The sequence below is a fragment of the Acanthochromis polyacanthus genome, chromosome 11 (assembly GCF_021347895.1).
Source record: "Acanthochromis polyacanthus isolate Apoly-LR-REF ecotype Palm Island chromosome 11, KAUST_Apoly_ChrSc, whole genome shotgun sequence".
Classification (NCBI taxonomy): Eukaryota; Metazoa; Chordata; class Actinopteri; family Pomacentridae; genus Acanthochromis; species Acanthochromis polyacanthus.
The window spans coordinates 18267336-18279428 of record NC_067123.1 but is presented as its reverse complement, the minus strand read 5'-3'; the positions used below and the strand labels follow the sequence as shown (position 1 = coordinate 18279428).

Genomic DNA, 12093 nt, shown 5'->3' with positions numbered 1-12093 from the left:
GCAATTTAACACAATGATGCTGCTTTCGGAATTAGGACAAAGCTGCTTTCCTGTAGGCAGGAGAGGTGCACTTAAAATCTAGCACCTCCTTTTAATTTAGATAAAAATTGATTGAGTGCTACAACCATAAATCACAGGATTGAATTAAAGCTGACAAATTATAACAGATCACCAGAGACAGGATGAAGGGGGAGAAAAAGAACAAAAAGAGGAGGGGGGGGGGGCAGGAGAGGCATTTCCTGAAGCTCCTCGGGGTATTTGCGTATTTGGTTTGTGTTAAGGAGAAAGCTGTGGTGATTTGGGTGTGGAGTGCTGGGCATAGCCTGGGAGGATTAGAGGAATATTACTCCCAGTCGGTGGATCGAGCCCCTCTCCTCTTCCTCCTCCTCCGCTCAGCTGACGCTCCTTCCAGTCTGGAAGTGCTTTTCTTCCAGGTTTTCTCTGCAGGAGCGCAGAGCACATAGCTCACATACAGCAGGCCCAGTCAGAGGAAATGGTCAAAGTTCACCCAAAGTACAGCGAATTAGAAGCAGCTTTGCACCGCTCTCCAATGTGCTTCACTGAAAGGCATATTTAGAGGAGCTTTAAACATTCAGGAAAAGAAAATAACAATGAGGTACGGTCATTTGACTTCATGTCTGCTGGAGAAATGTTAAGAGGAGAGAAGCGAGGATCTGTTTTTCATCAGGGCTTCAAAACCTCGTCGGCGTTTGACAGGAAAAACCTGCCAAACCCGACTTTGCATCCGACAAAGTCATCAGCTGGGTTGAAAAATTCACAGGCGGTCACGTGACCAAACCTTCTCTGTTCTGACCTCCTCTCTGACCCGGCAGCGACCTCGGGGTGACGGCAGCACAGAGGTCAAACTGCACGTCGACGGGAAGCTGGTCGACTCTATGCGGCAAACACAACAGGTGCAAACCACTTCAAAGCTTCCATAAAAACAACCGAGAAGCCAAAATGGCCATAAAAGCAGATGACAGGGGAGGCAGAGAGCTCAGGGAAGGAACAAGGAATAAAGTCGTTGAAATGCGAGAGGATTCTTTTTAATCTGCAGGAATTTGTGGTCTTAAAAGCACAGCGGCAGTATGATTTTACCCCCCGCCAGCTGTGGGACGGGTGTGGCAAACACAGGAAAACAAAATGCAATTCAGAAGTCTTTTTGTTTCTTTCATGAGGTAGAATAAGTGCATAAAATGACTAATGTAGCAATCATGAAAGTAGAAAATGTAAATTCGAACAAAAGCTCCATACACGTCCCATATAGAAGTTTGTGTAAATTAAATTGGTAAAACAGATTAAAAACTGCTTGTAAAAAGATCCAAATCTAGCCATGAATGTCACAAATTTGATTTTAAGGTTTACTGTGAAATACTCACAACATACAGTACTGTTCAAAAGTTGGGGGTCACTCAGACAATTTCATGTTTTCCATGAAAACTCACATTTTTATTCATGTGCTAACATAGCTGCACAAGGGTTTTCTAATCAATCAACTAGTCTTTCAAAATGAATAGCTAGCACAATGTAGCATTAGAACACAGGAGTGGTGGTTGCTGGAAATGTTCCTCTGTACTCCTATGGAGATATTCATAGATATTCATGTGAAAGAAAATGCCTTTCTTTCAAAAATAAGGACATTTCTAAGTGACCCCAAACTTTTGAACGGTAGTGTATTTGTGCTATGAGTTATGAGCAACAAGCACTTCATAATGAATATGTAAGCCCCTGAAATGTATAATATCTAATAAATTGCAGTTGAACCTTTGGATTAAATGGCTTACAGTGTGATCAAACAGGAAACAGCAAAAGATACACCTCACTGATTTGATCATTTCTTTTGTAGATAAAAGTGACTAATAGATTTTTTTTGGTGCCAAAAAGGAGTAATTATAAGCCAGCAATCATCCTGAATTTTAGAAGCTTGGTGTAGTTACAGACTCAGAGCTCATTGTCACACTTCTGTACGGTCAGTGCAGCTGGACTCCTCTCTGACAATAAAAAGATCGATGACATTATTCCACATCTATGAACCCTGTTCATCAAAGAACTGGTTTTAAGCCATCAGTTCATAAAGTACTGGAGGGTTGAGATCCAAAGAGACTTCTCAGCTGGTCTGGGGCAGGTTTCACTTTCTGTTTTCACCATCATATCTGGAAAGAACTCACAGAAAACTGGGAGTGTTGCTCCCCTTCCGGCTTTTAATTGGAGCTTAAAAACATTTGTATCTCCCTTTCTTACTGATTAAGAGGTTTTTTTTGTTTTTTTTTTAATCTGATCCAAGGGTCTGAGGATAGAAGAAAATGTGTGCTGGACAGATTGTAAAGTGATTTTTTTTGTATATTACAAATATTACATATTTGTGATTTGTAAAATGAGGTTCTGTAAACTGTGACTTGACTTGAGCAGTTATACAAACATTCAATAACTGTTCATAACACACTGCGGCAGTCAACTAATCATCTCTTTAACCAAAATAATAATAATCTGCAGCTTTTCTGACAACAGACTAATCTTTGTTGCCATTTTCCAACACAAAATAAGGCTTCTAACTTGTCACATCCCACAATTTTATCCTTTTTTGTTGGATTTATTTGGCATCTGGACAACCGATCAGACAAAGCAAGATATAAAGATGTTACCGAGATCTGCAATCAGCAAATTAATCTACAATTAGAATGAATTAAGATGCACAGGGCTCTCTAACAGTATGGTAACAGTTCATTAAAATTTCACTCAAATGCAAACAAACTTTTGTATATGTACACATTTTCAATATCTATCTATCTATCTATCTATCTATCTATCTATCTATCTATCTATCCATCCATCTATCTATCCATCTAACGTTTTGCACAAACCAAAAATATCACTTTAATTGTACAGTTACTTTTAGGGCACTGTATGTGTGAGTTAAACTGTAGGTCCCATCCCATAAATACTGTTGTAATCAGAAAATGAAGGAAACCTAAAACAAATGGTTTTATACTTGCTTTCAACTACATTATAGCACCTACTAAAGCATCTATTAAATGTTTATTTACTGCTAAATTGAATTAGAATGTGCTTCTTTTTGACACTGCAGTGCTCTTCTCCAATTCTCTTATCCTACTGTAACTCATTCTGTATTTTGTTTTTAAATGCATCGGTTCATATTCTCTGCCTTTCCTTAATGCCTTTGAATATCCTCCCTGAATTGCCTTATTGCTGAAAAGTGCGACACAAACCATTTTGCCTTGTATCCTTTCCAAAAAATAATCAAAATCAGTTATGAATTTTTTTAGAATTGAGTAAAAGCTTCTAAAACAGCAGGTATTCTATTGTGAGAGAGTAAAATTCTCCACTTTAAATAAAAAATATCAAAGAAAAAAGGGGCGTACATAAAGGCCATGACTTTGACATAAGAAACTGTGGAAAGTCTTGAAATGAATCATTGTTGAAGATAGGAAACATGAAGGTGTACGTATCTGCAGCTGTGGTCCAGCCTGTTGGTATTTGATATTTATTAAAAGGCCAGCATCTCCGCCGACACGCAGTATCAGTGTAACCCTGGTGGGACCTTAACGCCGTCCTAATCATGTCGATTAAACATGCCTGGCATCAGACAGCTCTCCTTTCATTTCACTGTTGTACACGGCTTTTTATTTCCCCCCATCCGCCTTTCATTTCACACGCCCACTAAATTAGCTTGGTGTGCAAGCTGTGCTAATGGCCTTTCATGTCCATATCAGAGGCGCTTAAGCCTTGAAGACAAAAAGGCCCCAATTATCCCATAACACACATCAGCCGTACAATACATATCCTGCTGCAGCATCGCATTCTGTCTTTTTAAGTCACCTTTCCGCTGATTTGTCTGATAGCTTTTTGGATTTGTTTTGATGCCACAAAATGATGCTTTTAATGTGAAATCCGGTTGTTTCTTTATTCGCCGTGGGTATCATGTGCGGCCATTTCTCAGCCGCAAAGCCCATTTTATCTTGTGTAAAGGAGGTCCTTGATCATTCTTAATTAACATCTAAACTGGAAGAGGAAGTGCATTAATGGTCGGCTCGTTGTCAATGCAGCTAATTAACACCCAGGAGGTTTCCATTATCCCGAATAAATAAATGAATAAACCAGCATTTCAGTGACCCTGGGAGAGGCTTTCTCAAATCAAAGTCTTATTTAAACAGCGTCTTATTGAAACAGAAAAAGGGCAGGGGGGGAGGCTGGGTCCTGTCTCATCGCACAAAAGGCCAACACGCGGCTTTACGGGCCGAGGACGAGTTTGCCGTGAGAAAGCGTGAAGAGAAACATCAACACTGTCGACTTCTGTCCCATTCAGCGCTCCACGAGTCCTGTCTTAAAGGCCAGCGTGAACACGTGTGTTAAAGGGCAATGGCTGTCTAATTGCATGGCAAATCAAAAGCATCTTGACGTGCTGCTGCTATGGAGCAGCAATGTAAACCAAACATTATGCTAAGTGCCCTGAGAGACGAGATGTGCCCTTCCTGTTGATCTAATTGAATTCCACGACAACTGGAATACATTAATGGGGAGATTATAATTAAACTTCAACTGTTTTTGCATCTAAATCACTAAAAAAGAACTCAGAATGAATTTTTAGGGGAATTTTGAGGGGTTTTTTTGGGACCTAAATTTCGTAAATTAGTGTGCACACATTGAAAAGCAGGACGTGACCTCGGCTATGGTCCAGTGAAAGAGCTGGTTAAAGGCATGGGCCTGTACTGCAGTGTATACTTTTAGTTTTGCCACTCATTTCACAATTTAGAACAATTGTTAAAAATGATTTTGGATGTTTTTAGCAATAAACATCAGGTATGAGCTGCTTCAATGACAGATGTGACTTCACAGGTTTAATGGCTACAAAATTATTATTTTTTTAAACATGTAACAACTACCTCTGTGCCATAAGTTAAAAAAGTGAAAAGACAAATTATAGTTTTCACTGATAATGGAACAACAGAATAGGACATAAAAAATCTAATTCCTAATGGCATGTGGTCAAAATGTTCTAAAGGAGGAGGAGGGCAGGAGGTTTGGAGAGCAGACTATGGTCCGGCCACAGCAGCTTCAGCCTGGACTGCAAATATTTAAACAGGTAAATAAGCATAAGCTGCAGCTTTCTCCTCAGTCTACTCTCAGTTTAATTTAAACTTTCTTTTTTTTTCTTTTTTTTTTTAGTATTCAGTCCCGTTATGGCTTCAATGAAAGAGCTGATCTGATGCTGAGTGTTTGTAGGAGAGATTAAGTCTTTTTAGCCTGTCTAATTTCATTGTTTCTACTTGACTTGAAAACGATGTGGGATGAGCCTCTCCTGACGAAAACAAGGAACCTGCGGATTTGCTGAAGAACGTGGCTTCACAGGATAATACTCTAAACCTAATTTAATTTGAATTAAAACCAGCGTAAAGATCAAATTTGTTTTTTTCACACTTAACAGAACGAGTGAATAGGAAATAATAAATAGAACAGTTTTTGGTGTTTGGTCTCAATTCAGAAAGTAGTTTGACAGCCTGAGCTTTTGTAAAATCCTTTTGGACTGTCAAAGAGCAGCTAATTATGTGTAAGAATGCATCTAAAATTGGTAGGGAACATGGATTTATATTAGCAATGATGAACACTTATTTTCTTTAGACATAAATGAATATTTAATAATGATTAGTTTTAGGTTTTTCCAGAAGGATCAATGCGTTTGAATTATTACTGATATGTTTCAAAGCTGAAGCTTTTAGATGACTAATTAATTAGTGGATTACTGGAAAATTATTGAAAACAATTTTATTAATCACTTGTGGAAACTTAAATGAATCCCTAAACACGTCTTGCTTTTGTTCAGGCTGCTGCTGCTTGGACAGACATTCAAAGACGCCACATTGGGAACAAATTCCTTTAAAAAGTCTTTTGAAAAATCAATTGATAATAGAGACAATAGTGAGAAGATTTATTTGCAAGACAAACACTGCAGCTCCCTCCACCTCCGACGGTGGACTGCAGCAGAGCGCTGCATGTGTGAGGCAGCTGCAGCTGGAACTTCTGCATTTCAGCAGCCGAGAAGAGCTGCTTGGACTGAAGTGCCCTTGAGCAAACCCTTGGTGAGGAATGACAGCTGAAGGCTGGTCATTATAAGATAAGGATAAATCACAGAGCAGCAGCAAGGCCTCAGAGAAAAACAAACACTGACAAGTGCCTCATCAGGGTTGGTGACTGAAAATTACAGTGCTGTCTGATGGCCTGTTTCAAACATGCACTTAATTTAGAGACAGCTGTTTTATTCAGGTGTATTTTTCTTTTAAAAGAATAATTATAATTATCCTCTACATGTTATTGTTCTGATTAGAATAATTATGATGTGGTGTTAATGTGGTTTTATTCTCATATGATGCACTTCAGTTTGGAGTGCCAGCTGATTTTATTTAAACCAGATATTTCTCTAGTCCTCACATTTTATTTTTAAATAGGAAGAATCAGTTCTTATACTTCCAAGAACTGCAGCTGCCCTTAATGCATCCACTCTGTCTGCTGAATAAAAACTAGCAGCAGTCCATCAATCAGACTTGGCCAATTCGTGTTCCGATAGCAGACCGCTAATCTTGTTGAAAAGTCCGCGGGGTCGTTTATCTAAATCAGTGTCACAGAGCGCAGGTCGCGGCTCGTCAGGCCGCCCCTCCTGTCATGTGCGGCCCGCGGAGGGAGGTGTGGAAACAGCGCCTGTGTTTACGCTCCGCATTCCTCCAGCCAGCACGCTGCTCTCTGAGCTGAGCTGATCTGAGACAAGCCATACATCAGCAGGTCGGAGCTGCTTCCACTGCGCACGATTTATGGGGGCGAACGGTAGGCGTGAAATATGACGTTAGGGAGAGTTTTCTACTCAATCTGACATCAAAAATAAACTTTTTAAAATATATATCTGACAAGCAGCAGACATCACACTTTATCCAGTCTACATAAATTATTCCCTCCATGAATCCTGATGTGTTTATTAATAATAATTCCGTCTAATATTTTATAATGCGTCCTGCTGTCAGGAGTCCCTCTCAAACTCTTCTTCCCTGCCTGTTTGAAATACGCAGAAGTGCTGCTTGACTTTCCACGATAATTATCACCTGCAGGCCCTTTATGGCAACTTGTTGTGGATCATGTGGGTGATGGACTTAGCCAGCATCATCATTTAGAGCAACAACAACAACAACAACAACAACAACAACAACAACAAGAGATGATGAGGAGAAGTTGGACCTACAGTGTGCGCTCCGGCGGTGCTGCCACTCTCTGTGAGCCAGTCCGCTGATGCAGGCTTTCAGAGCCTTCTCCTGCAGCATGCAGGAGGACGGACTGGACGTGTAGAAATCCAGCATTTGCCCGGGACTCACGGCCAGCACGTCCATGCAGTCAAACATGATGACGGCGCTTCGTTCAACTACTCTTGTGCGTTATGGATAAAAATCGCCGGCATAAGCGCACACAACTCCATCAAACTCCTCCGTTTCCCCCTCCTCCTCCTCCTCCTCCTTCTCCTCCTCCTCTCCTCTTCTTCTTCTTATTCTTCTTGGCACGGTAGATTTCGCTTCTCTTCTTCTCCTTCGTCCCGCACCGGAATCATGAATTATTTCGGACCAAAACGCTCCGCGGCTTCTTCTAAATGCTCATTTACCGTTTTCTCACACAGAGTCCAGTGTGCGCGCTGCCGGGGACGTCCGAGCGGGACTCTTCCATAATAATATCAATAATATTCGGACGAGTTTTCACTGAATCGCACCGTCCCGGTTGCCAACAGCGGTGAAAGCAGCGCTGAAGCCCGCCCGAACTGGAGGATCTTTCTTTTCTAATATCAAAAATAACACGGACGGCGTTTAAAAGCACACCTTTTCCTCTGCGATGACGAATGGGTTATCCGTCCCCCCGTGCAGCTCATTTCCAACTAGTTTTGCCACAGAGAATGAAAGATTGAATTGCCTAATATATGCGAGTGAACTTTGTATGAACCCTTCCGAGGCTGCTGACCTTCAAATGACCCAGGCAGGCTGACATCACTGCAGCTCCGCAGCGCGGAACAGGCGGAGAGAAGAAACGCAGGGGGAAAATAATCAAGATTTTTTTTTATTTTTTTGCTCTTGGAAAAGAACAAAACACACGACGGTCCCCAAAATTTGAAACTAGCTCTTTTTCCACTACCGCAGCTCCAAGTCCGCGGTCTGACTGTGTTGCTTTTTTACGCACGGTGACCCGAAAATGCCCAATTCAGCGGATAAACGGTCACGTAAAGCACCACACTGCCGATTTATGCGCTTATTAAACAGCAGAGCAAAGAAAGAAAGTCTGTTTCTCATCTTCTTTATGACATTTCTGATGATAAACTGCTCGATGGCTGATGTGTTAATATCTGCTCACTGTGATCCATCATGAGGGTCCTTTTCGAGAAAACTCTGATAAGAAGTTTATTTTCACATTTCTAGAGGTCTCTGTCTGGTTTGCTCTTTATTTGACGTACATTTTTTCATCAGAAATAATACAATATTTAGATCGGATTAATTCATTTTTATTTTATTTTTTTTAAAAAGAAGAATAAATTGTTGTTTAAGAGTAAACTGAGGAAGTTTTCCTGAGTAAAATGCCTGTGATTGTCACAAGTACTGATGTTTAGTGGCATGATTTCTGCATGGCTTTGTAATGACATTAACTGGCTGGGTTAAAGAACAAATGAGAGTCAATAGATAAGAAAACACTTCTGCATTACGCTCATTACAGTAACAATTACAATAAGTCACAGACTGATTAAAATGTGTGTTCATGGTAGATCAGTGTGCTCTAGTGTACATTCTGCAAACTGTGTTTTTATTGTACGCTCAAGTACAGTCCTGCTGACAACCTGCAGCAGTGACCGATAACTGGTGTGTTATTATCCACTCAGCATGTTCAATCAAGAGGGTCAGGCTAGAGAAAGCACCATTTCTGACAAGAACTTCATTTTCACATTATTGGAGTTTTCTGTTTCTTAATTAAAATGATAAATTCTTGAGTAAAAATAACGCAAGATTTGAACCGGTTGGACTTTTTTTTTTTTTTTGGAGAATCTGGAGAATAATATCACATCACATCAGAAGAAAAAACATAAAATTTCATGAGGAAAATATGTGTGTGTGTGCTGTCAGTGCTGATTCTCTATGGTGTGATTTCTGCATGACTTTATAATGAAATGAATTAGCTGAGTTAAAGAACAAATGGGAGTCGCTGGGCAATGAACTTCAAAACATTTCTACATTAGGATGCATTACAGCATATAACTGATAAACTAATTAAATGAACGTTTTGACAGTTGATTGATCACAGAGTGCACTGGTGTACACGCTCCAAACTGCTACTGTTTTACTGTAAGCTGAAGGATTACTACAGCTCTGCTGACAGCCTGCAGTGACTGATGGTTGACATGTTATCATGTGGTCAGTGTAATCAATCACACACGTGTCATTTTAAAGAAGATATTAGTTCTGAAGGTTATACTGAGAAGGACTTCATGTCTCTGAAACTTCCTTAAAAAGATTTTCCATTTCAGTAAAATAACACAAATGTCAAGATATGATGCATTATAATTTACAGTGTTTATATGTTAACTAGAAAGATGTGGAAACACTGTGTGTAAAATGTATATGATTTATGATTTCAGGAAGAAAATAATACAAAAAATTATCACTCGAGTTGGATAGAATAACAGTCACAATACAGTTTGTAACTCATGAACTAATTAAAATGAGTTTATTCACAGTTGCTCAGTGTGCAACAGGGAACATTCTGAAAAAAAGCGGAAGAAGTATGTAACAGGTTTGTTATTAACGTGACTGATCAGCGTGATTAATCATTACATCAAAGGATTTGACGTTGCCAGATCTCCAAGTCTTGAAATCTTTGAAAAGTTCCAATAGATAACCTGTAACCTGTAGAGGTATCCACAATACGCTTATTTAAGATCTATCATTGAGTGATAATAAGCTTTTGGGACTTTGAATGGAGTGTGACTGTAATGCATTATGCAGCATATAGCATATGCAGCTTAGACATGTTATGAGTTACTGTTGAGCAGAATAATAATGAAGTGAAGGAGGTGAGATAACATGAGTGTGATGGTGGAAATACACACATAATTGTAGATTGAACAGCAACTCGCTTGGCTAATTATTGGATCTAATATTTAGCATTTTCCCAATTACTGGTGGTGTTTTAAATCAATTCCAGATAAAATTTGTTTAAAAATGTGCTACTTCAACTCTGATGTAGTCGCTTCTCTCTGATGTTCTCTGCAGTGGAGTTTGTATTATTCTTCATTGCTGACAGCAAGATTTTCATTTACACCACTTGGCTCTAAATATTTTTTTCCTGTCTCTTTGATGACCAACAATCTATATCAGCATTGGCCCTGAACAAGTCCTATTAGTCGACTCCTACTCATAAGCATTTCTCTGAATGTTATCTTTATAATTTGGGCATGTGTTGTTCATTTATCCACAACTATAAATACATGAAGTTCCTGATCATAAGATAAGATTTATGTGTGATTTGTAATAAAAGTGCCAAAACATTTCTGCCAATAACTGTATAACCCAGTGTGCTAATCATGCATGATAAACCAGTTCAAATAAATTATATGATTGTTGTTAAGACTATGGAGAAACACTTCAACTACTTTACTGTAACTTCGCAAGTACAGATTAAAGGTATTAGTACTTTATACATCTTCTGCTTTGTACTTCTTTCTGTCGCTACATTTTGGTTGATGGACACGGTTTTAAAAATACTGAAGTCATGAATTTAAGGCAAAACACAGTCTTGGTTATGTCATGGTTGTATAAGGACAGATCCATTGCAGGGGAGATAACTAGAACCAAGTACTACATTTCAAAACAAAAGATGGTTTGGTCAGTGATCATGATAGTGGACAACACGAGATCTGAGGTTTTTCTTTTTGCTGACAAGAACTTCAGTGTCCTCAGTGGCAGCTGTGGCCTAGACTGAATTTATTTGGCAGCACTGCTTACTTGCTACAGTACAACGTGAAGTTTTGCACCGTATTAACACAGGTATATACAGACAATATTACATGATTAAGCTGTGATTAAGGGGCTGCATCTTTAATGGACAAATGAAGAACAGACCTAGACCACTTCTCCTGAAAGATTCAGTTGGAAAGTAAGAGAATTTAGAAGAGCGCAGTACAGAAGTGAAAGTTACATTATTTTGCAAAAATCACCATTGAAACTTGTTAGGTGTGGGAAACATGAAAAACTTACATCTTTAATTGATCCTTTACGAGCATAGAAAGTTCCCACATTCTGTAGTTGAAAAATGCAGAAAAACCAGTTCACTCAGTGTTTATCCAGTGCGCTGTCTAATCTCACAACTAAGAAAAGTTATATTTGATAAACCTTTCTTGCATTGTTAGCTCAATCTCATTAAAAAAATAACATCTGTCTTCATAAGGGTTTCATTATTTAATTATCATTTTCAAAGCTAAACTCATGAGTTTGTTGTCTAAGGGCATATTGAATCCTTAACTCATCAAATTTAGTTATTTGTTAGCTTATTTCCATTAACTTCACAGCATTAGGATTAAAATTCTCCTGAAGTGAATAATTTTCTCATATGGAAAAATATTGATAGATGTCATTATGTGTCTTTAAAAACATCATGTGTCTCAGAGGTAGGGTGACCACCTACCAATAAGCCCAAGGGGGGACAAGGGGTATGTTTCTGAGGGACAATGTGGGACACCACTCGGCGCGACAGTGACCTCACTTTGCAGGCAGACTCACTAATAGTAGTGAAGCCATTTCTATCACATACCTCTTTACATGGTATATTAATAACGTATTATTCCCCTAAACATTTGTAATTGCTAATGTATGGTCATGAATAGGCAACCATTTTTAATAAACCTTTAGCTTTCAATGTGTATTTTTTCTAAATAAAGATTCATAATATTCTTTAAAAAAATTAATGAACTGACAGATGCACTTTCACTGAATATTTAATCAAAGTGAATACACTTACATACACACATTTTTCTTGAACTGGTATTTTTTGTTTGAGTGTGCAGCATTG

The 12093-nt window shown here is 38.9% G+C and overlaps 1 protein-coding gene and 1 long non-coding RNA gene across 4 annotated transcripts in view; both read right to left on the bottom strand.

Moving 5' to 3' along the window:
* Nucleotides 1-12093, bottom strand: part of LOC127536169 (uncharacterized) — a 358454-nt gene that overhangs the window by 135352 nt on the left and 211009 nt on the right. The window lies entirely within an intron of this gene.
* LOC110949715 (retinoic acid receptor beta) overlaps nucleotides 1-12093 on the bottom strand; it is a 245840-nt gene that overhangs the window by 96009 nt on the left and 137738 nt on the right. The window contains exon 1 of one of the 2 annotated variants that reach the window (XM_022191896.2): nucleotides 7244-7962. The exons of the other annotated variant lie outside the window; for it this stretch is intronic. Within the exon in view, the coding sequence (XP_022047588.1) occupies nucleotides 7244-7400 (157 nt within the window). The 5' untranslated portion in view covers nucleotides 7401-7962. Of the gene's footprint in view, nucleotides 1-7243; nucleotides 7963-12093 lie in introns of those variants that run through there. 2 annotated transcript variants of the gene reach the window in all.